The sequence below is a fragment of the Python bivittatus genome, unplaced genomic scaffold, assembly GCF_059951505.1.
Source record: "Python bivittatus isolate LINGU-HERP-01145 unplaced genomic scaffold, Pbiv_v1 ctg000200_np1212, whole genome shotgun sequence".
Classification (NCBI taxonomy): Eukaryota; Metazoa; Chordata; class Lepidosauria; order Squamata; family Pythonidae; genus Python; species Python bivittatus.
This window is the reverse complement of record NW_028277040.1, coordinates 13,185,128-13,211,682: the sequence shown is the minus strand read 5'-3', so window position 1 is coordinate 13,211,682 and position 26,555 is coordinate 13,185,128. Positions and strand designations below refer to the sequence as shown.

At 40.3% G+C, this 26,555-nt stretch overlaps 2 protein-coding genes across 4 annotated transcripts in view; one reads left to right on the top strand and one right to left on the bottom strand.

Moving 5' to 3' along the window:
- MFSD6 (major facilitator superfamily domain containing 6) overlaps positions 1-3,554 on the top strand; it is a 40,220-nt gene extending 36,666 nt beyond the window's left edge. For both annotated transcript variants that reach the window (XM_088135707.1, XM_007425306.4), the window contains exon 7: positions 2-3,554. In XM_088135707.1, the coding sequence (XP_087991833.1) occupies positions 2-172 (171 nt within the window). In that variant the 3' untranslated portion in view covers positions 173-3,554. The remainder of the gene's footprint in view (position 1) is intronic.
- On the bottom strand, positions 3,544-22,657 carry NEMP2 (nuclear envelope integral membrane protein 2). Of its 2 annotated transcripts, none has more exons than XM_088135709.1 (9): positions 22,434-22,657; positions 21,512-21,661; positions 19,745-19,973; positions 19,555-19,627; positions 18,480-18,573; positions 16,970-17,084; positions 12,329-12,554; positions 6,164-6,340; positions 3,544-5,481 (listed from the first exon to the last, which is right to left on the bottom strand). In XM_088135709.1, exons 2-9 carry the CDS (start codon positions 21,584-21,586, stop codon positions 5,247-5,249), a joined length of 1,224 nt encoding a protein of 407 aa, XP_087991835.1. In that variant the 5' UTR covers positions 21,587-21,661; positions 22,434-22,657; the 3' UTR covers positions 3,544-5,246. The 2 variants fall into 2 exon arrangements, with proteins under 2 accessions (XP_087991835.1, XP_087991834.1); XM_088135708.1 differs by having other exon boundaries at positions 21,546-21,661.
- Between the last annotated feature and the right edge of the window lie 3,898 nt (positions 22,658-26,555).

Genomic DNA, 26,555 nt, shown 5'->3' with positions numbered 1-26,555 from the left:
GAATGCCACCAGTAATCATGATTCCACACCAGATAGCCCTCTGGATCAAAGACATGATGGTACAGTGGTAGAACCTTCAGTACCTACAGCTACTCTTGAAACCCACCCCAGTTTGGACTGCCCAGTTCATTCAGAGAGCAGAGCTCAGTCTCCTGAGGCAGAGCATGAATAGGACTTTGTTGAATCCAGCTCACAACGCTGAACGCTGCTGTTGCAATCAGAAAAAGGCTGACGTGGGAGTTTGAGACCTCAACTCCCTTCCTCTTGGCAATAGTAATCTGATGCAGCCAAAGCTTTTAAAATATTTAATGCCTTTTCTGTGACAAAACCTGACAGGCCTGGTGCAGGAACAATTCAGAAGGCTAAGCAGAAGCGGCTGAATTAATAACTAGCAAAGGAGCGCGCTATTTCATCTGAGGTTTTTTTTTCCACCTGAATGGAAGTGTTGTAAACAAACACATCTGATTGTCTTGATAATTTTCTGGATTGTAATTAATTTTCACAAACAAAAAAACCCCATTCAGTTCCATTTCCTCTTGCTTAATGCAGTTAACATTTTAATTCAATATTAGGGGAAGGGAAGAGAAGAATTCAGCAATTTTTCCCAGCTGGTGTTTGTTTATTATGAGATGCAGTGGCTTCCCTAGAAGAGTTGCATAACCTACTGAAGCTTCAGAGAAAATACAGTAGTTAAATATTGAAATGAAGGAAGGAGCCACATAGAATTCTGTCTTTTGTAAAGACTTTTCAGAGATGTTGCAGAGCTTTTGGCTGGTAAAGTTCTACACAAAACATCTGTTGAAGCCTTTCTAACCAGACAAGTTGCATTTATGCTGCTATGGCCAGGCCATAGAGCACCAGTAAGGGCATTTTAGAAAGAACCAGAACAGAAAAATGTAGTTGCCCATAGCCCTTCAAGAACAAGGATATGGGTTGGGATATGTGGTGTTGGGCTTAAAGACCTGGACTGTGATCATACAGTTGGAAGGTACTAATGGTTTTATATGGGATGGATTTGCCCTAATCACTGAACAGGGACTTTTCCCACAGAAACAGTCTATGTGGATTTTCTTTTTTGCCTCTCTGGTGTGTGATTGGGAGCAGCACTCCTTCCTCCAGGCAGATCTGAGACTTGAAGTTCCTACCCAACTTGTATAACAACACAACAACAACAAAAGATCAGAAATGGCTAGCTTTATTACTTTTTTGGAGTGGGGATAGTGACAGCACTTCCCATAACTGATGTCTGTAGTCTGTTCAGCAGCAGGTATATATATATCAGCTGCTGCTTGAGAATTTTTCTTAGCAGGGCCGATATAATTTATTTTATGATAGAATATGCTTATTTAAGGGGGAAGGGAATAAAACTTTATAGTATATATTTAAAGTGCCTGTGGACTGGGAAAGGGTATGAATCCTAATTATTGTAGATTAGGAAAAGAAAACATTGTTAATATAAAAGCAGTTGGAAGAGGAGAAAAATGGAGAGAATATTGATCATGTTGTCTTAACGCTAGTTTGTCAAGACATTGGCAGATTCAGGTTGGCGTTTTACATTTCACCTAATTGGACCCAGTTCCCTTACATGCTTTGTAATTATAGCTGAGGGAAAATGTTAGATTCAAGTTTGTCGTGCTTAGGCTTCAAGCATATGTCGAGTTCAGCCTTCCATTGGGGGATTCCCATTCATGCGCAGTTTTGCCCAGATGGTTTTGGCTTCTGGCAGCCAATCGGATGCCATTTATGCCCCAGGGGCTGGTGTAGTTCATAGAATTAGATTTTAGATTCACTTGATTTTGAATGCAGAAAATAGAATACCTTAAGATAGATGTTAAGGGTATTCTCCTTACATAAGCCTTAAGGGACTCTAACAGAATCTGTACATGGGACCAAATACTGGCAAGTAGTTACTAGCTATTTTTTGCACTTCGACTTAAATGTACTGTAAATTTCTCTTGACTTGTTTAAGTGTCCTTTAAAAAAAAAAATCAGAAATCTATTTATTATATGTTTATATTGCAGAGGGAGGGAAGGAAAGGAATTTTTTAAAAAACACAGTAGACTGAAAATGGTTATTTAAAAAAGAAATGAATCCTTTAGATGAACTTATCTGAACTCTATGTGGTAAATGCTGTGGTAATAACCGTTAATGTTGGATACCTGAGTTGTGAGGCATTGAACTTACACATTATGTTTACATGTCCAACCTGCTGTCAAACTGGTTCCTTCCTTGTAAGTGGGCAACGGGGCTGTAGTCAGCTCTCATATTTGTGAAGTTGTTAAAATGTAGTGAGATAAATAAAATTTCACGTATATGTCAAAAAATGTCATGTCCTGTTAAAAACATAAAATGCCATGGGAGGAGCAGATTAGCAAGCTTCTCCATTTACTAAATACGTTGTGCTTTTATCAGAGTAGTTATGAGATAGTTATTACTCATAAAGGGCTTCCCTCATTCCCAGCTCACCAGTCATACCTCTTTCCTCCAGCTAATGGCTCTGAGTAGGGCTGTGACCTTTAAGGAGTACAGGGTGAAAAGCAATATTAGCAAGACTTTATCATCTAATCTGACTGCTCTATTTGCAGAAGGAGCAAATGGGTGACTCAGCTCATTCAGGCGTTGGATGAAGCCAGGTATTCAGCGCGCCTGTGACATGCCTAGATGTAATAAGGGACTCAATGCTGAGGGAAGCTTATGCTAGTCTCCTGCTGAAGGTAAAGAAAAAAGATTCACCTTCAACTTTTTGCAAGTGATTACACAGCTGAGCTCTGTAAATTACCAGCAAGCCTCCAACCCAATAATACTCATGTTGGAAATTGCAGCCTCAAGGTTGAGCAAAGGTGCTGTAAGGGCACCTTTAGATGGCATAACCATCATGGCTCTAAGATGGTTATGATGACACTTACCCCGCAAACAATTACTCTTGATAACCTCCCTGAATTGAGCTTGCTTCCTGGTAACTAGGTGACTTGTCACTGCCTTCTTTGAGGTTGCTTTCTTGCAGCCCTGGGATGTCCTTGAGGTCTCTTATCTAAGTACAAGCCAAGTGCCAGCTGTTTTAGGTTCTGAGATTAACCAAGCTTGGCTTGGCACTCCCAGCTTATGTGACAAGGCGGCATTTTCTTCTCTGGCACCTAGGGTGCAATCAAACTGTTCCCTACTCTAATCTAACAATTCTCATTTGCTGGCACATGAAGCATAAAAGTTCCTTGTAAGTGCAGTTAAGTACTGATTGAGGATAGTCTGACTAGTCCAAAACTAGCTTTCAAAGGATGAATTTAACTGTTCCCCCTACCTTTCTTCTTCCTTGCCTGGAGGATGTTAATTATATCCCTAATTTTAATTTTGCACATAATCCTTGGCGTCAAGGGGTTCATAGAAAGAATTTGAACCTGGGTATTGAGCAACAGGGAGCACATCCCATCAATATTATCAGCAAAGATCTCCATATTTAGCACTATCAGATGCTCCTTGCCGGGTATCCTGTGGGCTTTGTGCAGGAATTAAGATACTTTATTAATAAATTTGAATGCATGTTCTATATACAATGGCTTATTTTATTTGAAATTGAATATTCCAAATAAGTTGGGATTTAAAAAATCCAAACAGTTCCCTTCTAATTTCACAGTGCATTTTGTCAGTAATCCACTAATTTACACAATATACATTCTGTTGTTATGTACATTTGTACCTCACCTTTCTTTTAAAATTTCAAGGCATAAGATTATGTCTCTCCGTTTTTTAAAATCTTCACAACAATCCAGTGAGATAGGTTAATCTGAGAGATCATGATTACATACAGCAAACTAGACTAATAATGAAGTGTACTAAAGAACAGGATCTCCTTGGTTCTCCCTCCATGTTTCTAGGATCATGTTAAGTGCACACACATTCAGGTGAATTGTTTCAGGTTTGAGGACTAGAGACTAAGATTCTGCATCCCAAATCCTGAATGCTATGGAAATCATAGTATACCTACCTAGTAGAAAGGAATCAGGATGTGATGTAAGGAACATCAGTCTCAATAACCTATGGTTCCTTTGGTAGCCTGTTGCCCCACAAGAAAAAGCTTCTTCCAAACTAAACAAGAGCTAAGATTTAGTCCTCCATCCTAAACCAGCTGGTTGGAAGCCAAAGTAACTCTCAACTGTCTTTCCTTGCAGATTTGTGCTTCTAAGCCTTTCTCCTGTTAATTTATGTGTTTACTATTTCAATTTCAAGGCTGCTTGGCTCCATGGTGACTCTGGGTGGCTTGCAGGAAAAAAAAACCCCAAAATATATCAAGAAGAAAAAAAAGGTGACCAAAGACCAAAAGCCAAACAACCAATAGCTAATCAAAAGGTCTTGCAGAAAGTCAGAAAGGTGGGAGCAGTATGAATCACCCTTGTGGACTTGGAAGGTTTGGAGAATGATCCTGACTGGGATTTAGGACTCCATGTGCACAGGAATAAACACTAGTCACTAGTTCTGTCCTACTTGTGCTACTGGTCCCAGAGTCACTGTGAGTTGGGTGGCATATAAATTTAATAAATTATGATGATTCTTATTACTACTACCCTCCAAGATTTCCCTTGGCTCTTCTTGTAAAGATGAGTGCTCTGTGGTAAATGTAACATCTAGAACCCTCAGTTTATTTGCAAATGATACTAAAACAAAACAACTCCAACATATCCCAATTACTGCAGAGAAGTCATTAACGTAAAGTGGTTAATCACAAGTGACTTTAACTTCTCAGCTCATTCTCACACCACCAGTTGTCTATACTGGATTGTCTCAAGCAATGTGGTTGGTTTGGGTTGGGTTTAGCATGCAGCCATTATGGTTTTCAAACCAAAGATTATGGCTTAATATGTTGCATGAACTCAGCAAATGAGAGTTAAGCACACCATGGTTTAATGCGCAAACTCAGAAACTGATGATCAGGCAAATAAAAGACACTGCTGTAAAGTGAACCTTGTAAATTGGCAGAGCAACTGAAGGGAATTCCTTGCCCCTGTCCTCCAAAAACCGCCTCTTCAAACTGTAAGCAAATTGTTGCTCTAAGTAGAGCCGTTGGCTAAATCCAGTATCTTTTAGATGTGCCTGGATTCTCTCCTTACATAACCTGAGTCATGATGGGTTTGCAAACTGAACTGCTTCCTGGAAGCCAATGAAGTCATGTTAAGTCCTTCAAAAAGTCTTGACTGCCCTCTACAGTTTAAAGAGCAGATGTTGTTACATGTTTTTTGCTGGCCTGAGCAGTGGCTCAAAGGAACTCTCTACTGTGGAAGTGCAGGACATTTGGTTGTAATAGCCTCAGTCCCTCCTCTTTGTTCCTCTCCTCCACCTCAGGGGAAGCAGTTTGGGGCTCTGGGTCTGCCTCGGTCTCTGGGTGGAAAAGCTGTTGTTCTAGGAGGGTTCCTCCGATGCCGTACTGTGCCTCGTGGGCTGTCATTTCGTCAGCAGATACATGAGGAAACCCTAGAACAAAATTTGCAAACCTGGAAAAAGGAGGAAGAGGAGGAGGGATTACCAAGCAGAAGAAAGCAATATACCAAACACTTAAAGAACAATAAGAGAGAGTCTCCCCCAAATTGATAGCATTCTCGATGTCAACAACACTCATAGCAATGCTGGGTCTAGTTGAGAGGCCAATCAAATGTGGACAACCAGCAGCAATTGCTAGTCCTTTAATAGTGGTCACTTGCCCTACTAGAGCTTTTCTTTCCTATATTGCCACAATTCTGTTTAAAAAAAAAAAGGTAAGCTTTAGCATCCTTCTGCTAACAGAACTAAAGCTGAGAAAGTAATAGGCTTTCACCAGGCCACTGAGTGAATTCATAACTAAGAAAAATCTGAACTGGGCTCACAACTCATTCTCTTAATCATTACGCTGTCTACCTCATCAAGCCACTTGAAAGACTTGTTAACAGCCACCCTTTGCAGCTTTTATATAAGAAAGAAAATGTGGTGAAAAAAAGGGAGGGATGTCAGGAAGAAAAACAGTGGCCCAACCCCATCTTGCTTTAATCTCATCCACCAAGGCATAAAATGTAGCCTTCAGAGATGATGACTCCCGTGGAAGTGCAGCCCCCAATGGAAAATAAGCTTTTGCTTTTTAAAACCCTGAATGAAGCTTTAAGATATGGAAAAGAATGTCATAACAAAAACAAATGCTCCTACTTTTGTGGGGATTGCAGTTTGACCACAGCTACCCAGGAGGGGAAAGTGGGATTCCTACAGAATATGCGCAGCTCCTCCAGGGCCTTCACAGTCTCTGTTTCTCCTTGTTCCCGATATTCATCTTCTGTCAGATAACGAGTCTCCAATTTTTCTGGGTGGAAATACTGAGAAGCTTTGCTAAACCGGACAGAGAGAGAGAGAAAGGGGAAAAGACATTATATTGGCACTCCAAATATGCAGCATGGATTTGAAACCCAAAGGGGGTAGAATACATTTTTAAAAAGAATATCTTGAATCTGGCAGGCAGGCTCTTGCCTCTTGACTACAGCATACTAAACTGAAAATCCCTACCAAGCTAAAATAACCAAAGCATTATATTCAAGGCAATTTGAGTTTATTGGCTATGTTGTTTGCTCCTGAGTAAATTCCAGTGACTCTTCTTTCTGAGCAGACATATTAGAGGATTTGCTTTAACCCTTCACAATGGGGAAAGGTAAGAAGCGACTTTCTAACCCTGCTGCCTTGGAAATCGGGTCTCCTTCTTAAGGTTTCTCCAAGCACAGCCAAACCTGAGTTCTTGAAAAGGTGCCGATTTTATACCCAAGCAGTTGTGCAGACCCTTTAATGAGATTTCAAACATAACTGTGATTAGAATTTAAAATGCTAAAAGTGCACTTGATCATCTCTTTTTTCCCAGGTTCCTGAGTTTGTTGCTAAAAGTCCTAAAATACAGATATCCTTCTATCACTGTATAATTTAATGAGTGAACAGCTGTACCGCTTGAAGGAATTTGTATTTAGACCATATTGAATTATCTGGCAAATATAGCAGAGCATCCTAGCATATGTCTTCATCTGAAAGAGTGATAAAATTAAGTCTAGCTGCATGTAGCGTATACTATAGCACTAATGCTAAAATGTGCTGAAGGAAAGACTAAGAGGAGTAGTTCAAATACTAGAACACAACCACGTCGGAAAAATCTCTAATGACGCTACTACTTCTGAAATGATATATCCACAATATAGACTAAGAATAGAGCTGCATACTTTCCAGACTACCTTTTCTCCATCCAAACACACACACTCGCACACACACGCCAAAGTATTCCTGATTTCCATTCAAAGTACAACCTTTGAACATCGTGCAAATACAACAAACTTATTTTCCAGAATTGACTCTTCTAATATGGGCAAGGAAGTACAGTAACATTAATAGTATCTTTTTTTTAAAAGGGGGAAAATTGAATCCAGAAGATGCTCAGCAAAGACTGCTGGAATTAGTACCAAGATCTCAGCTTTCTCTTTCTTCCTCCAGCAGAGATCTAACCATTTTGGCAAAGTATTTTCAGATAAACCTGGGACTCACTATTACATTCCATGGAAAATGGCCCTAAGTGGAAGCAACTGCAGTTAGTTTTTAATGTGAATCAGAACATGTACTTATTTTTATCCACACTGAAATCATTTCTGGGCAAGGCTGTCTAAGTGTGGTGTTATTCCATCACGTACATCATATGAGGGAAAAGAAATGACTTTAGGTAGGATATCAGGGGTAAGAATCAGTCCTTTCAAACATAAATCCTACACATTAAAATGTTTTCTGCATTTTTCTGCTCCTTTACCTGCACACAGCATTTCACAAACAAAGAGCAAAACAACCCATTTGATGGTAACATACCTATCAGAACAACACCAAGGCCACAGCTGACATACATACTATACTTTAAAAACATTTTATTAAAAAAAAAAAAAAGATACTGCCTCTGCCTCAGAACTGGCATGTGTTTTCTTAAATAGAGTGGAATCAAACAACTCATCTCTGAAACTTGTTAAAGCAGCTGTACTTAAGACGTAACAGGGACACTGTCAAAATGAAGGCGTATCGAAAGACATACCAGGGACTTAATATAGCACCCACCATTTGGATAACATTCTCAGGAAGCATCAAGCCCTATAATTATCATTATAAGCAAAGTATTCTCAAGAACTATACAGAATATTCCAGACAATGGCCCGTGTTACAGAAACAATAACAAACCATGTTTTAGAGTCCTCTGCTCTTTTCAGACTCAAGAGGGAGAATATTTTAAATGACTGTTTAAAAACAATATTATACTTGACTAATTAACAGAACAAAAACACATACAAACATGATAGCATTAATCATGTACAACATGGCATTTTGCAAAGGAAATGAATTCCTGAGAACACTGAGATTTAAGTAGACAGTTTAGGAAAGAGTAGCTATCCACAGTTCACTGATCTTTTTCTGTGTGTGCAATAAACTGAAAGGAATCTGCAGATGAGTCTTATTAATGAACTGTAAGAAAGGCCATCCATCCAAGATGCAGGAAATGCCTTTATTATTCATTGTGGCTCCTCAGCACTGTATGAAGACATTTACTGAGCATGTGTGCACAGCCTACTGAGCTGGGTTTAGAGTTTAAAAGACTCAGTCACTGACTCCTGCCCACAGGATACAAGCTTACAACCAGTATCAATATTCGTATGATGACTTGTACAGCAAGTCAGATGGCATTTCTCATTTGACTTTCTTTTTACATTTGAAAAATATGTTTCTCCTTAATCACAGTATACCCCCTGGTCATTGTCCTGAATCCTGCTAGGTTTCAGCATCCCAAAGGATCAGCCTTGCTGGATCTGGTCAACAGCCTCTGTGTGTGTGTGTGTGTGTGTGTGTGTGTATGTGCGCACATGCACGCACACACCTTAAATAACCAAGAGGACATCACATATCCTTGTGCTACATTCTGCTTACTGCTGAACCATTTCCTATAAGAATCTTGGATTATGGAATATTTTACATAATATGAAGTTGAAAGTTGGTTGCTGAAGGTGGTTAAGAATGGTATATGATTGAAGTAAAGCATGCATAAGAATAAATGGAATGTTTAGCAAATCTAGATGACAACAATTCTTCCTTTCTGCTCTCCAGTTTAACTTTATCATTCATAATGAAACCTACATACTCACTTCCATGGATGTATTCATGAACTTCACTTCAAAAAATCCTTCACCTTCATTTACAGGTGAAACTCGAAAAATTAGAATATCGTGCAAATGTTCATTTGTCAGTAAGGCAACTCAAAAGGTGAAACCAATATATGAGATAGACGCATTACATGCAAAGCGAGATATGTCAAGCCTTACTTTGGTATAATTGTGATGATTATGGCGTACAGCTTATGAAAACCCCAAATTCACAATCTCAGAAAATTAGAATATTACATGACATCAATAACACAAGGATTGGAAATAGAACAATATTGGACCTCTGCAAAGTATAAGCATGCATATGTACTTAGTACTTGGTTTGGGCCCCTTTTGCAGCAATGACTGCCGCAATGCGGCGTGGCATGGATGCTATCAGCCTGTGGCACTGCTGAGGTGTTATGGAAGACCAGGATGCTTCAATAGCAGCCTTCAGCTCCGCTGCATTGTTCGGTCTCATGTCCCTCATCTTTCTCTTGGCAATGCCCCATAGATTCTCTATGGGGTTCAGGTCAGGCGAGTTTGCTAGCCAATCAAGCACAGTAATCCCATGGTCATTGAACCAGGTTTTGGTACTTTTGGCAGTGTGGGCAGGTGCCAAGTCCTGCTGGAAAATGAAGTCAGCATCCCCATAAAGCTCGTCTGCGGAAGTATGAAGTGCTCCAAAATCTCCTGGTAGACGGCTGCATTGACCCTGGACTTAATGAAGCACAGTGGACCAACACCAGCAGATGACATGGCTCCCCAAATCAACACAGACTGTGGAAACTTCACACTGGACTTCAAGCATCGTACATTGTGTGCCTCTCCATTCTTCCTCCAGACTCTGGGTCCTTGGTTCCCAAATGAGATGCAAAAGTTGCTCTCATCAGAAAAGAGGACTTTGGACCACTGGGCAACAGACCAGTTCTTTTTTTCTGTAGCCCAGGTAAGACGCTTCTAACGTTTGTTGTACAGGAGTGGCTTGACAAGAGGAATACGACATTTGAAGCCCATGCCCAGGATCCGTCTGTGTGTGGTGGCTCTTGATGCACTGAGGTGCTCCAGCCTCAGTCCACTCCTTGTGAAAGTCCCCAACACTTTTTAATGGCCTTTTCCTGACAATCCACTCCAGGCTGCGGTCATCCCTGCTGCTTGTGCACCTTTTTCTACCACACTTTTCCCTTCCACATAACCTCCTATTGATGTGCTTTGATACAGCACTTTGGGAACATCCAACTTCTTTTGCAATTACCTTTTGGGGCCTTCCCTCCTTATGGAGGGTGTCAATGATGGTTTTCTGCACAACTGTCAGGTCAGCAGTCTTTCCCATGCTTGTGATTCCTACTGAACTAGCCTGAGAGACCATTTAAAGGCTCAGGAACCCTTTGCAGGTGTTATGGATTCATTAGCTGATTAGAGTGGGAAACTTGGAGCCTAGAATATTGAACCTTTTCACACTATTCTAATTTTCTGAGATTGTGAATTTGGGGTTTTCATAAGCTGTACGCCATAATCATCACAATTATACCAAAGTAAGGCTTGACATATCTCGCTTTGCATGTAATGCGTCTATCTCATATATTCGTTTCACCTTTTGAGTTGCCTTACTGACATAAATGAACATTTGCACGATATTCTAATTTTTCGAGTTTCACCTGTAGATTGATTACTTAGGGTCTACTTAGGTAGATGCAGTGCTCAGAATACCTATATTAGACTGGTCTTGGTTCCATAATCAGATGTTGTTTTTTTCACGGTGGTGATGATGGTCCCCCAATTTTACTGAGTTCTTGTAGTTTGTATTTATAAGGAGCAAACATCATAAATGAAGGATGATTGCTTTTCCATGTGATCCTTCCTTTCTTCCTATTAGATTTCTAAATTACTGTATCATACAACTCTCAGCAGTGTACAGAAATAATTAAAAAATAACAATTCCACAACAGTACAACATAATACAAAAACTAAAAGGCAACAATATAATTGTAGCAATATAAACATTTCTGTGGGGTTTTGTCAACATGGTAAAAGGTCCTCTGTAACAATGCTGTTTTAATTTGCTTCTGGAAATTAATTTGCTTCTTGGGCAAGACTGCTTCATAATACAGGGCAAGACATAATTTGCTTCTCTAGCCCAGTACTTCTTACTCTAACCAATAGCAGTTCTCCAGGGTCTCTGGCAGAATTCCTTCATATGACCTATTAAATGATGTTGTTAATTGGAGTTACGTTGATCCCTGAACCTTCTGCCTACAAAGAAACCACTGTGATATGGTACCTCCAGAATTAATGGGAGGACAAGCTGCCTCTTGGCTGTAAATGTGGCCTCAGATAATTGTTAAGCTCCCTGGAATCAATGTTTTTTTAAGGCAGTGCCAACAATGACAAAACAGAAGCTTGGGTTTCACATAATGCTAAGCCAGGGTTTTGCCTAACTACAGACTGCTTAATGCATCACAAGTAATAAAGCAAAGAGAAACCATCATTACATATTCTAACTTGTTTTAATCATGCTTTATCATTAGGGCCAATCCCAGAACCCTAGTTTTTTCCTTGATTTTTGTGTTGTTCTCTAGGCCTCTTGCCAATCTACAGAGATCCCAAGGCAGATGTCTAAACAGGCCCTGCTTCTCAGACCAACCTATGCTTCCTTGAGGGAATGGGACAAAACCAAACCAGGACATTTTTGCTTATCCTCAAAGAATAAGGATTCTTTGCTTCCTTAATTAAGCATAGTTAACATAAATCCTGCTTTGCATTCCATACAAACATAGCCAATTTATTTGTAGAGTGATATTAGCCATTCTCAAAAAAGATCATAACCATCCACTAGGACAATAACTTTTAGAAAAAGCGGCACTGATGCCAAAAATTACATCCTCAAGGACAAGATGTACGGTGTGATGCTGCTTAGTTTGAGCTGGATGGTCCTATAGCCTTGCTTTGAATGGCTTACGGCTGACTGGGAACAGAAACAAACAACTTCTCAGACATTTTGACACTGTGCAAGCTCCGCTACATGTTACACAGAGACAAATCACGACACAACAATATGGTTTTCATTGACGGTATAAAGTTGCCTGGAATGTGAGACTGTGTTATACAATAATAGTTGCTTCATCTAATTTTGATAGGAATCTTGCTTTGATTTAATAGTTGAAAGGTTACTAACTTGCCAACATAGCAGAATGCCTGAAGGGGATAATGCAGGATTTTTGTACAGAGCATAGCAGTTATTATTGCATAGGCGACCAGTGGGATCGCAGTGCCAAAATAAATTAAGACCAAGCCTTTCAGCTGCAGCATCCACATCAAGAGGTTCATACTTTGCTCACTGCTGAGTGGTCCGTGCTTCTTGCAAATAGCAAAACAGACTAATCCAACTGATAGAATATACCCTGAAAAACAAAATACCAAGCCATGAAAATATCAGTAGATAAAAAAGCGATACATTTACTGTACTTGATTTCAGGCTTGCAACTAACCCCTCGCTTGGGGCTAATTGGGATGAGTAACATTCCCTTCTGGCAGGGATATTTAACTTAACTGGGAGTCCATTCTTGCCTCTTCTCCTTCCTTTTTCTACGTTGGGAGGGGGGTTCTTTTCATTTGTAAGCTGCTGTTACGCTATGTGATGCCCATGTGAAGGGCAGGTGGGCTAATTACTCTGCAAATGTATTTGCCCTGCCCTTTCAACAAATGGTAGAATGTGCTCATTTTCCAATAGCATCATTTAAAATAATACTCAAGGACACACTTTAACTTTCTGACTCAAGATTCCAGTAAAAAAGAGAGTAATATATAAATTCATGAATCTCTATGCCTATTTACTGAGAGGTAAGTCTCATAATCCCCTTCATGGATCACTGCCTTGTCGTGGCGAAGGGGCTTGCGTAACTCAGTGAAGCCATGAGCTATACCGTGCAGGGCCACCCAAGACGGACAGGTCACGACAGAGAGTTCTGACAAAATGTGGTCCACTGGAGAAGGAAATGGCAACCCACTCCAGTATCCTTGCCAAGAAAACCCCATGGACAATGTTAAAAGGCTAAAAGATATGACACCGGAAGATGAGCCCCTCAGGTCGGAAGGTGTCCAATATGCTACTGGGGAAGAGTGGAGGGCATTTCCAAGTAGCTCCAGAAAGAGTGAAGCGGCTGGGCCAAAGCCGAAAGGACGTTCAGCTGTGGATGTATCTGGAAGCGAAAAGAAGGTCCGATGCTGTAAAGAACAATATTGTATAGGTACCTGGAATGTAAGATCTATGAACCAAGCCAAGCTGGATGTGGTCAAACATGAGATGACAAGATTGAACGTCGACATCTTGGTAATCAGCGAATTGAAATGGACGGGAATGGGTGAATTTAATTCAGGTGACCATTATATCTACTACTGTGGCCAAGAAACCCTTAGAAGAAATGGAGTTGCACTCATAGTCAATAAGAGAGTGGGAAAGGCAGTAATGGGGTACAACCTCAAAAACGACAGAATGATCTCAGTGCGTATCCAAGGCAAACCATTCAACATCACAGTAATCCAAGTCTATGCCCCAACCACTGATGCCGAAGAAGCTGAAGTTGACCGGTTCTATGAAGACCTACAACACCTTCTAGAACTAGCACCAAAAAAAGATGTCCTTTTCATCATAGGGGATAGGAACGCTAAAGTAGGAAGTCAAGGAGTAATCAGAATAACAGGCAAGTTTGGCCTTGGAGCACAAAATGAAGCAGGGCAAAGGCTAATAGAATTCTGTCAAGAGAACAAGCTAGTCATAGCAAACACTCTTTTCCAACAACACAAGAGACGACTCTACACATGGACATCACCAGATGATCAATACCGAAACCAGATTGATTACATACTTTGCAGTCAAAGATGGAGAAGCTCTATACAGACAGCAAAAACAAGACCAGGAGCTGACTGTGGCTCAGATCATGAGCTTCTTACTGCAAAATTTAGGCTTAAATTGAAGAATGTAGGGAAAACCACTAGACCACTCAGGTATGACTTAGATCATATTCCTTGTGAGTACACAGTGAAGGTGATGAATAGATTTAGAGGATTAGATTTGGTAGACAGAGTGCCTGAAGAACTATGGACGGAGGTCTGTAACATTGTACAGGAGGCAGCAACTAAAACCATCCCAAGGAAAAGAAATGCAAGAAAGCAAAATGGCTGTCTGATGAGGCATTACAAATAGCTGTGGAAAGAAGGAATGTGAAAAGCAAGGGTGAAAGGGAAAGATATAAGCAACTGAATGCAGATTTCCAGAGAATAGCAAGGAGAGATAAGAAGGCCTTCTTAAATGAACAATGCAAAGAAATTGAGGAAAACAATAGAATGGGGAAGACTAGAGATCTCTTCAAGAAAATTGGAGATATCAAAGGAACGTTTAGTGCAAAGATGGGCATAATAAAGGACAAAAAAGGCAGGGACCTAACAGAAGCAGAAGAGATTAAGAAGAGGTGGCAAGAATACACAGAAGAACTATACAAGAAAGATCTTAATGTCCCTGATTTCCATGCTGGTGTGGTCACTGACCTTGAGCCAGACATCCTAGAGAGTGAAGTCAAGTGGGCCTTAGAAAGCATTGCTAACAACAAAGCTAGTGGAGATGATAGTATTCCAGCTGAGTTATTTAAAATACTAAAAGATGATGCTGTTAAAGTGCTGCACTCAATATGCCAGCAAGTTTGGAAAACGCAACAGTGGCCACGGGATTGGAAAAGGCCAGTTTACGTTCCAATTCCAAAGAGGGGCAATGCCAAAGAATGCTCAAACTATCGCACAATTGCACTCATTTCACATGCTAGCAAGGTTATGCTCAAAATCCTACAAGCTAGGCTTCAGCAGTACATGAACCGAGAACTACCGGATGTACAAGCTGGGTTTTGAAGAGGCAGAGGAACTAGAGATCAAATTGCCAACATTCGCTGGATCATGGAGAAAGCACGAGAGTTCCAGAAAAACATCTACTTCTGCTTCATTGACTATGCAAAAGCCTTCGATTGTGTGGATCACAACAAACTGTGGCAAATTCTTAAAGAGATGGGGGTACCAGACCATCTTACCTGTCTCCTGAGAAATCTGTATGCGGGCCAAGAAGCAACAGTTAGAACCAGTCATGGAACAACCGATTGGTTCAAAATAGGGAAAGGAGTACGACAAGGCTGTATACTGTCACCCTGCTTATTTAACCTATATGCAGAGTACATCATGAGAAATGCCAGGCTGGAAGAATCACAAGCCGGAATTAAGATTGCAGGGAGAATCATCAATAACCTCAGATATGCAGACGATACCACCCTAATGGCAGAAAGTGAAGAACTAAAGAGCCTCTTGATGAGGGTGAAAGAGGAGAGTGCGAAAGCTGGCTTGAAACTCAACATTAAAAAAACTAAGATCATGGCATCTGGACCCATCAATTCCTGGCAAATAGAAGGGGTAGAAATGGAAGCAGTAACAGACTTCATTTATTTGGGCTCCAAGATCACCGCAGACGGAGACTGCAGCCATGAAATTAAAAGACGCTTGCTCCTTGGGAGGAAAGCTATGGCAAGCCTAGATAGCATATTAAAAAGCAGAGACGTCACCTTGCCGACAAAGATCTGCAAAGTCAAAGCTATGGTTTTTCCAGTAGTAATGTATGGCTGTGAGAGCTGGACCATAAAGAAGGCTGAGCGCCGAAGAATTGATGCCTTTGAACTGTGGTGCTGGAGAAGACTCTTAAGAGTCCCCTGGACTGCTAGGAGGTCAAACCAGTCAATCCTAAAGGAAATCAACCCTGATTGCTCATTGGAAGGACTGATAATGAAGCTCAAGCTCAGATACTTTGGTCACCTAATGCGAAGAGAGGAGTCTTTGGAAAAGACCCTGATGCTGGGAAAGATTGAAGGCAAAAGGAGAAGAGGACGGCAGAGGATGAGATGGTTAGATAGCATCACTGAAGCAATGAGCATGAAACTGAGCAAACTCAGGGAGGCAGTGAAGGACAGGAAGGCCTGGCGCAATATGGTTCATGGGGTCACGAAGAGTCGGACACGACTTAACGACTGAACAACAACAACAACAACAAAGTCTCATAATATTTGCTAAAGAGGACTTTAAAGCAGGAGAGTGTGCAATTGCAGCTACATGGCAGTGGTCGAACAAGCGTATCTTACTGAGTTATTTAGTTCACACATAAGGCCAATCTAGCATATGGATATGTGAATCCACCCCTAGTGGCTTAGCATTATGAAACAGCCAGGCCAGTAAGATACAAAAAAATTATAAAACCTGGTTTAGTCCTATGAACAAACACAACCAGCAATGACTAAACACTGAGTGATGATTTATCATGTATTAAAAGCCACTGCGTAAAGAGTGTTTCACATTATCCCACGTGTAATATGCCTTAGCGCTTGAAGCTGCTGGACAGCGTATTTTGCAGGTGGAGGTCTCTATCTGAAATGTCATCTTTCCCACCCAGGGAACAGACAGCTTTTTTTACATCCAAATAATGAAAGGCTGCTGTACCCCAGAGCCTCTGGGAAAATAAAATAAAATAAAATCTCACTTTTCAAAGGTTCTCAGAGTAGTCTTTCTGTCATTCAAATATAACCAAGTAAGATTCATCAGGGATGCAACCAAGACTACTTGTAAGTATAATAGGAATGTCTAATGTGGATACAGTTAGTCTGAGTCTGCAACCTTTGGGAGACAGTGCACTTTATTTGACAAGCTTTCCATTTTAGGAATGAAGAGAGCTGTAACTGCAAAAGAAGGTAGTGTTCATTTTCAAAGTCTCTTATACTGTTATTAATTCTCATACCCAGTATATAATATGTAGAATTGTTCCACATCCATTTCAGTTTTTCTTTTGAAACATAAAACATATACAGAGAAGAGAACCAGCACCCACTCATTAAAATCCAGAAGGTACTGAGCTAGAAGGGAAAAGAAAAGAGGAATGACATTTGAATATGGTGCACGTTTGTCCACGTAGATATACAAAACTGGTGTTAGTGAAATCGCCCAAGTCAAGCTGAAGCAAGTCCAAATTGAAAAACTCACAGCCAGACAAACTTAATGATAATTTCATTTTTGGAATTTAAAAGTCAAAAGGGTCTTCTAGCAAAAGCCCAAGCATACCCCTCATCCTCACGGGTACTCATTTTCAGTACAATTAGCACAAACAATGAAAATAAAGATAGGAAGGCTACACCACCACCCGAACAGCACATGCCTTTCCTCCGATGAACATATAATGGGCACTGGGGAGGATTGTCTATACAGTATATGGGTGGGAAGCTTTTATATTGCTGCTTGAGAAAAACTTAGTAGAGCCATGAAAGGCTGTAGAAATATGACTTCGGGTCTAAATCTATATAGAGCAAAAGCAAGCAAAAAACTGAACAAAACATGGTATTTTCAATAAAGAATTTTAAGGACTGGTATTTCTTGCTTTACTATTGTTTCACTGACATGGAAAGCAAAGCCAACTCTTCTGGTTTATGGTCGAAGATGAGAGAGTTATGGAGTCCTTGGGGTTCTCTGAGCTTGGTTGTTTTCTTGCAAACGTTTCATTACCTGGCTAGGTAACAACGAAACATTTGCAAGCAAACAACCAAGCTCAGAGAACCCCAAGGACTCCACAGTTCAACCTTGAGCTACACATATTATCTTCTATTGATGAGAGAGTTATTGGGTTAGATCCAGCAAAAATTGCTGGGTTAGATCCAGTGATAATTTTCAGTGATTCCTTCCTTCTATTGCAGCTCACTATGTCTTCAGAAAACATGCTCTGAAGGGTTAAGGGGCCTCTAGAATAATGGGAAGAGGTAGCACCAGGGAGCTCCTGAGGAAAGAAGGATTGCCAAAGAACAATAATCTCTTTCCACCAGCAGAACATTCTAAATAGAACTCTACTTCAGGAATACTTCCAGTAGAGAAAAAGAAGCTGGATCCAACCCTGTTTTATTGAATACATTTACTTTGTTTATAGACAGAGAATACCAGAATGCTTTGCCCACGCTGTTACCTATCTTATGATTTTTGGGTCTCCCACAGTGAAATCTTGTCCAAAAATACAATACCCAGTTGACTCTGTCTCTATAGAAAACACTGAATTCAAAACTATTTACCCCAAGTTGCAGTAACATCAAGGTTTTATTCTTCTGCTTTACCAGTTAGTGATCATGCTACTGGCTGGCTGCTGAATTATTTATTCCATGCTAAAACCACTTTGGTTGCCTTTGATTCACCCACAGAACTAAAAGCTCAGTTAACATTGGGCAAGCGTCAAATAGTTGGCTGTCTTTATGTTAATGTAATAAACCTACCTTGGGAATAAACCTTTTAAGCATCAAAACGAGAAAGACTAGAGGTGTGAGAACACCAAATGCTATCCCAGCACAATAATAGAAGATGTGGCTTCTGTTTGGGAAGAACACATAAATGCTAGTAAATCTTTTGCACATGGAAAACACATTCAAGCAAGCAGAAAAGCAAAGATACAGCTTTATTTAAATTCTATAGACTATTTCACTTACTTACACAGCACCCCCCTATCTTGCAATTAACATAACATGAGAATGCCCTGCCCTCACATTGCCTGGATTCACACACTGTGTTAAGCTATAATGTGGTTGGTTCAGTTTTAAGTTACCCTGATGTGTAAATCCAGCCTTTCTGGTTTGTATCTCATGGTTTATATCTTAGTGTGATGGGTGAATTCAATCTGGTTTGCTAAATACATCATGGCTAAGCCAACTACTGCCAACTCCATCCAACTGTTTTTTTAAGAGTTTCATATATGTGACCTCATTTATTGTATAGAGGTTGTATATGCAACACCTATCCATAGGGGGCGTACTCCAGGCCATGCAAAATTTGTTCTGTGGCTGGGTTTCTAGGCCCACCTAGATAATGCCCACTTCATCAGCCCTTTTTTGCTTCAATCAGTGTCAGAGAGTTAAGGGCATGACAGATACAGGAGAGAGCATCCAAGATCAGATCTCCCTACTGAAAGTATATGTTTCTCTTCCCATTCAGAGAAGAGTCTAAAACTTCTACAGCCTTGATGATAGATTCCAGAGGCCATGGCATTGCATTTTAGTAGTGCAATCCTATGCATGTTTACTCAGCCCCACTATAGTCACTCAATTTATTCCTTGGTATGTGCCTTTAAGTTTATTTATTCCATCCACTTAGTGATCACTGTTTTAGACAATACATCTACATAAATACACTCTTTAAAGAGTGAAAGGAAAGGACTGCAGCTCTACCCATGGTAACTTACCTCAAGTCTTGCTGAAATCAATGTGATTTCTTATGTTTGCAGACTTGCAACCCATTTTTATTTTCAAAATTAGCAAGTTCATGTAATTGACAGATTCCAGTAAAGCTAGCACTTACCTACTCAGGTTATAGGCAAAATGAAAAAGAAGTACACCAGCAACAAATAACAGAATGAGCTTGCTATCCAACACTGGAACAAAAACAAAAAGAAGGGAAATCCAAACTTGTTTCACTTATGTACTTACTTAATAAGCACCCTTCTAATACAAAAATATTTTATAAATGGATTTCTCTCAATATTACTCACTGTTTTGTTCTACACTCACAGTGTAGAGTATTTTATTTGTTGATTGGATCCTGAAACATGTTTTGCCAACATACTGGTCCACTGTTATGATAGTTTGATTAGACACACTAGGCTGCCAAATATTGTTAATCAGGCACTTCAAAAAATCAAATAAATATTCTGAATTTTGGCAATCATGTTCATCTGGGATAAACACTACTTTAAATATTCCAGTGCTGTTTATTGACACCTGAAAAAAATTACAATAATTCATCACTATATACTCAAAGATAAAAAGAACTATGAAATAAGTAGCAATGGCACTTCTTACAACATTAAAGTTTGGCTGTGTTTATGTAACACTTTCAGTCAGGAATCCTGAGGCATACAGCCACAGGCCATTTGCACAAGTACTTGAACAAGCTAGAAGTAAACAGCTTATCTCATTTGAACTTGAAACTCAGATCTGTTGCTCCAAAGCCAAGCAGAGCTTGCAAGCCATCAATAATTCCTGGCTTGATATCCTGCCTTGATTGTAAATAATTAACACAAATTATTTATTCTGGTTTATTTACTCAATCATACATAAGTGGGAAGAAAAAGCAGGAGGCAAATACTGGATGTTTGTCTGAATAATCCCAAGATTGCTTTCCCAAAAATAACTCTACACAGAGTACCAGGACTTCAGTCAGATCCTATGTAAGGCCACATGATTTATGTAGAACAAGGATGAATGTAGCTCTCTAGATGTTACTGAACTGCAACATCTATGATCCTAACTAGCATCAGTGCTGACAAGAACCAATGAGAACTGGAGTTCAAGATCTGGAAGGCCATACATTACCCATTCTCTATTTAGGAGGAATAGTTTCCGTTTTCATTTACAATAGGAAGTAGGCAACCTGATGGCAAAGATTTATGGAATTATAGTCTCAAACATCTGAGAGGCTCCAGACTGCTTGCTCCTGACCTAAAGACCATTAATCCAAATGGCAGAAGTGAACATCAAACAAAAATTCCTTTGGTTAACAGATATCAGAAATCTCAGTTTTCCAATATTTAGCCAAAAGGAATTTACACAGAAAGCTCTCTAATGATTTCCAGATGGCCAATATCCTTTGGATTGAGTTATCAGTCATCCTCTTACATTTGAGAAAAGTGTGGAAACTTTTCCTCTGTGTGGCCCAACCAGGGATCCCAAAGAGAAAATTCTGTTTGGAGAACACCTTGGGATCTAACTGAGTACAAAATCAGTGTAGGCTTTTATTGTAGATACAATGCAATCCTGTGCAAATTTACTCGAAAGCAGACCTGTGTTCAAATGAGACTTTTGTCAAGATTATATATTAGAGGAGCTTAAATGATGCCTAAATTTCCACTGGAAATTGCCCGGTGAATGGAACTTATGGTTTCTACAGGCTTATAGAAACAACCCTGTTTCGTCAAAAATCCTGGATTACAGATATTAGAGGTATTCTTGATTTTGTTGCTGAAATCCTGATAATTATTTCAGTGTACATAAAGTCTATTCTGTAAGCATTTTGTGGGATTTGGGTAGCACAGAGACTTTGTTTGCAAAGGAGATATCTGAGAAATGCCATGAAAGCTTCAACACCCAATAGAAAGGAAGGCATGCCATCTGGAGAAATGTCTTGATCTCTCCAGAGTTCTCCTATGCAACATTCCATTTGACATTTTTTAATACTGCCACACAATCCCAGCCCTTCAATACAGTTCTTCATCGTAAGTATTTCATTTTTTTTTTTTGCTAAGAAAAACCTTACTCACTTTATTTATGAGTGTATCGACAGCATGACTATACCTGAATAGTTGACCAAGTATTTTGTAAGTATATTGCTCCATTTGGAATGTAGCAGAAACAAGTTGATTCTGAACTCTGTGTTACTTTCATTGCCTTCAACTGTTTACAGTTATCATCTATACAGAAAGGAAACGGGTTAATCATGCAGCATCATGATATATATGCTAGTTGTTTGAACATTTTTCCACTATTTATAATTGTGGTCACAAACCAAATCAAGCTGTCATATTGAAGTATAAATGCCTTCTGTGCCTTTCCTTGTGGCCCGATCTGATGGATTTGGTATACCAGCCCTGCAATCCACCACTACAATCCCCAATTCTTCCTATGGAAAACACACCCCACATATATCTGGAGCCATTGTTGTCCTATCTGCAACTGTTTGGCGGCATAACTTTCTTGTTTGCTCCCTCTTTACTCTCCAGCAGCTTTAAAGTGTGTGTGGACTTCAACTCTTAGAACTTCCCTGTCTGCATGTTGGCTGGGGAATTCTGAGAGTTGAAGTCCACACATCTTAAAGTTGCCAAGGTTGAGAAACACTGCTCTAGGCAATCCGATATTTTGTACACTAGTCTGCAAAGCCAGTGCGGTCCTAGCCCACCTTTTGCCTTCCTAACAGCCAAGACAGACACGGGCGCAAGAACGCTGCCTACGCTGCTGGGCGCCGCCACCCGACCCGTCTGGAGCGCCGAAGGACAGACAGGCGAACAGGTTCGCAAGCTGCTGCCGTCCAAATGTTTCAGGGAAACAGCGGCAAGAGACTATTAGATGCCCGAAAGAACTGAGAGACGACTGATCGCTTGCCCTTCCAGGACTCAGAAGCCGCTGTTTCCAATGGCAATTACTGGCTAGTAAACTGACTTCAGATAGCAGCTTCGAGCCAGTTACCTGCTAATAAAGGCAGTGTTACGTCACCCCACACGGCCTGGATTAGCGCTATGGCGAGCAGTTGCCGTAGGAGCAATGCCGGAGACTGTCCCCGGAGTTGCAAAAATAGGCGGGAGCCCTGGGAATCCCGGCACGGAGACATTTTCCCCGCGCGCCGCCTGCAACTCTTTGAACAAAGCAGTCCCTTCGAGGAGGAAGGCGCGGGAGTCGAGCTTCGATGCATGCTCCGAGGAAGCCTGGGCGGCCAGAACCGGCGCGCGGGATCGGCTAGTTGGGGCTGGAGGAGGAGGAGAATCAGAACCTCCCCAGCTCTGCCCTGAGAGGGGAGGAGGTCGGATCAGGCGCGCGCTGGAGTCAGAAGCTGGGCTCGCGGTGCCGGTGGGAGGTAGCACGCTGGAGAAAGAAGCGTCGCCGGGCCCGTTGGAGAAAGGCCGGGGCTAGTTCGGAAGGACACCCAGCGCCGGCGTCCCTTGCAGGCTCAGAAAAGGTGGGCGCCTCCTTCTTCGGTTCTCCTCCCCGCCGCTGCCCTTCCCACGAATTCCTGTTCCCAGGGTGCGGGTGGATGATGGTCTGAAGTAACCCTCTTTATTACACTGCCACTTCTCGCCCCAACTAAATGCCCGCGTGTTTGGGGAAAAAAAGTCATTTAATATAGGATTGGATTTTGTTGGGAAGTTGCTGATTGGGTTTTAATGGCTTTTATGTTAGGATATTACGTACTGTCCAGAGCCTTAGGAGTCGGTGGTATTAAAATGCTGTAAATAAATAAAGTGGTGGTGGGAAAGGTGCAAAACATCTGCGTCTTTTTTGTTAGTTTCACTCATGCACATGATACTGTAAAGATTGCTAGTGACCCAGCGTTGGAAAGCCTTACTGAGTCAGTCCAGTTTATCTAAAACTGAAATGAAGTTTGTTTGTTTTTTTCCGGAGGACTGAAATTCCCTTATGTGAAGATCCTTAGTGGTTGCCAATCTGTACTCATACTGTCTATGAATAAAAGTATTAGTAATATTAAATACTAATTAAAATAACAGGAATTTGTGTTAGGCAATGAAAATATCTCTTCCAGCCACTGTCTGTCTGCCCATCAATCCAGACTAAGGATGGTTTGTTTGGAATATGAGCTAGGTGCCTGCCACTACACACCTATACACACACTTCCCTGCTCCCCCGGATGGATATCAGGAGGCTTTTAACAAAATGCAAATTAAATAGAGGAACGATCACAGAAGAGGGTAAGAAATGAGGAAGAAGGCAATAGCTACTCCTATTGAGGTTCAACACCAAGAGCTGAATCTACTGTACACCATGGTGTCTAATGTTAATAACACTTAATAACACTAGATTGTGTACTCACAGGTGCATATCACAAATGATCAGAAACATGATCCTGAAACTGCCTACACACCTACAGCAAAGTATGAAAGCTTTCAAGGGAAATTCAAAGGGGCCAGGCTGTTTTCATTATGAAGAGTTAAGTCAGTATGCATCATGGCTTAGTTATGCCACTTACTTGAAAGGAACAATTTGTAACTATTGCACAATTTTCCACAGCCTATTCATTCTTGGGAAACAGAGTGCCTTCATCATCAAGGAATCATATTTCAAATACTTGGCACAGAACCACACATACAGGTGCAGCTAAATTCATATCCACTAGAAACAAAACAGGCAAGGTTTGTGGGTGCTGGAAAACATCTAAACAATGAAAAGCATTAAACAATTATATTCAATATTGTCTGCTATTTTCTGATGCACAATATTGCCTTAACATGGAAAAAGCAGCACAACTGGAAATGTACAAAGCTTCCTTGAGTTTTATATTGAAGGAAGAGATACTGTGGAAACATCTGGAAAATTCTTCAGTTAGTGCACCATACAAATGGAAAATGAACTGATTAAGCAGCATGAAGAGGCCATTAGTGAAGATACAGTTACTATGGTCAACATTTCAGTTATTGCTACTATAATAAAACTCTTGATGTATCTGGAAAGGAGCAATTGTCACTTGCACATTTTGATCATACAGCGGATCCTGAAACAATTATTCAAGAGGAGCTCCTTGGTTTTACACTAACTTGGAAGCTACTTTCATTGTCAATACAGTTATTGACGAGTGTGTACAATTGGCTCAACTCTACAAAAGTTACATGGGATAGGTGCTCTAGGAAAATAATGTGATGTGCAAGCTAATAGAGTAGGTATTTCCTATTTCAACTGTGCTATTACTATGAAATACATTAGATCCATCATTATTACTCCATTTTCACTCAAGCCTTGGAAATTGGATCCTCTTCCAATTTCCTGTTCATATTTTCCATCTCATCTCATTCCTCTCTCCTTTTTTCTCATAACACATTCCAATAATTTCTTTTTTGGAAAGGCATTATAAGTTCACATCTGCATTATATTCTTACTTTTCTCTCTTTTTAGTTTTTCCTTGCACTTTACTCCTTTCTATTCTCTTTTCTTTAAGTTTAGTTTGTATTAGATTTTACTATTATAATCAAAATTCTTAATTAAAATTATATACAAAAAAAAAAAGATTTCACATTGCTGTCTTTGCAGTAGGAAGATTCCTCCTGAGTCAACATCACACACTCTAGCTGACCAGTTGGGGAATGTTGAAATTGACAGCCTCCCAGGAGTCCACTCCCACCCTGCATTTGCTTTCCTAGAAAGTCTATTCTGGCTACAAAAGGCCTGAATCTCACTTCAAAGACACTCCAGTCCTCTGGAAAAGTGTCAGCTAGACCAGGGTTCCTCAACCTTGGCAACTTTAAGACGGGTGGACTTCAACTTCCAGATTCCCCAGCCAGCAAGGCTGGGAGTTGAAGTCCACCCGTCTTAAAGTTGCCAAGGTTGAGGAACCCTGAGGTAGACGATTCAGAGCTGAAGGGAGGGATGACAGCTACAAAACTGGGAAGTGAGTCTGCAAGAGTACCCATCAATGGAGCCCAAGTTGCAGCATTTCAAATAGAAATCAAGCCAGAAGAAAATTGTTGGCTGACCAAGAACCACAATGAAAGCTGGTGCTGGCAGCAGTCTGGGAGTGGTGCCAAGTCCGATGTGGAAGGGTTCTTGTAGGAGTGAGAGGTTTGCCTTTTTTTTTTTTTTATCTGATTTAATGGATGTGCTGCACTAAAAGCACTATTCTGTATTTTGAGGTTTTAATGCTTAGATCTTTAGATGGCTTGATTTCTTTCTATTTACTTATTTGAAATGTGCCATTAATGAAATTTAAGAGTCTTATTTATCTTTTAAACTAGTAAGTTATTAGAATATATTTATACTCTTCTAATTTAAAAGATAAATGATGCTGTCAGATTTATTAATAATAGAAAGTTTTTCTTCCACATCCTTTAACTGTTCTATTCCTGCTGATAAAAGGTTAAATACATAATACATTTTACATCATATCTGTCATTGCACAAGGACATCCTTTCACAAATGACAAGATGGGATAGACTTCCGGGTGAGGAATGGTGAGTTAGCATGTCTCCAAATGAGCAGAGACAACATTGTGGTTGTGACCGAAGGACCAGCGAGTAGACCGGTCCCTTGGAACCTCCCTGAATAAGGAGAGGACAGAAGATTGCCCAGTTGTGCTCTGGAAGGCTGCTCTTTGCAAGGAGACCACAGGATAGTGGTTTCTTGTGGGTCTGAGTGCCAGGAGACAAAGGGAAGCCATCACGCTGTCAATTGTGGTGGAGTCTTTTAAAGGACACTGGGTTTGCTAATCTCACTTTCTAATCACTTTCAGAAATTACCTGTTTAACTATCTAAAGGCTATTAGAGATCTTCAAACAACAAGTTTGCAAAGCTACGTGGTGAGTTTATCTTCATTCCAGAATAAAAGAAAAATTAACTATAAGCTTAAGAATTTAAGTAATTTGAAATAAATGGCAAAAAACTAAATAAGACTTTAATTCAAGAAAGTTATAAACAAATTAAGGAACCAGACGAATTTGGAGTATTAGGACTTTTGCTATAAGATTTTGGAAATATTTATATAAATAGCAGCTTATTGGGAACTAAATTGTTTAGTCTACCTTAAGTCATAATAGAAATTTGGGACTTTATGATTTCAGAAATTGGACAGTAGAAGGGACTAAAGATTCC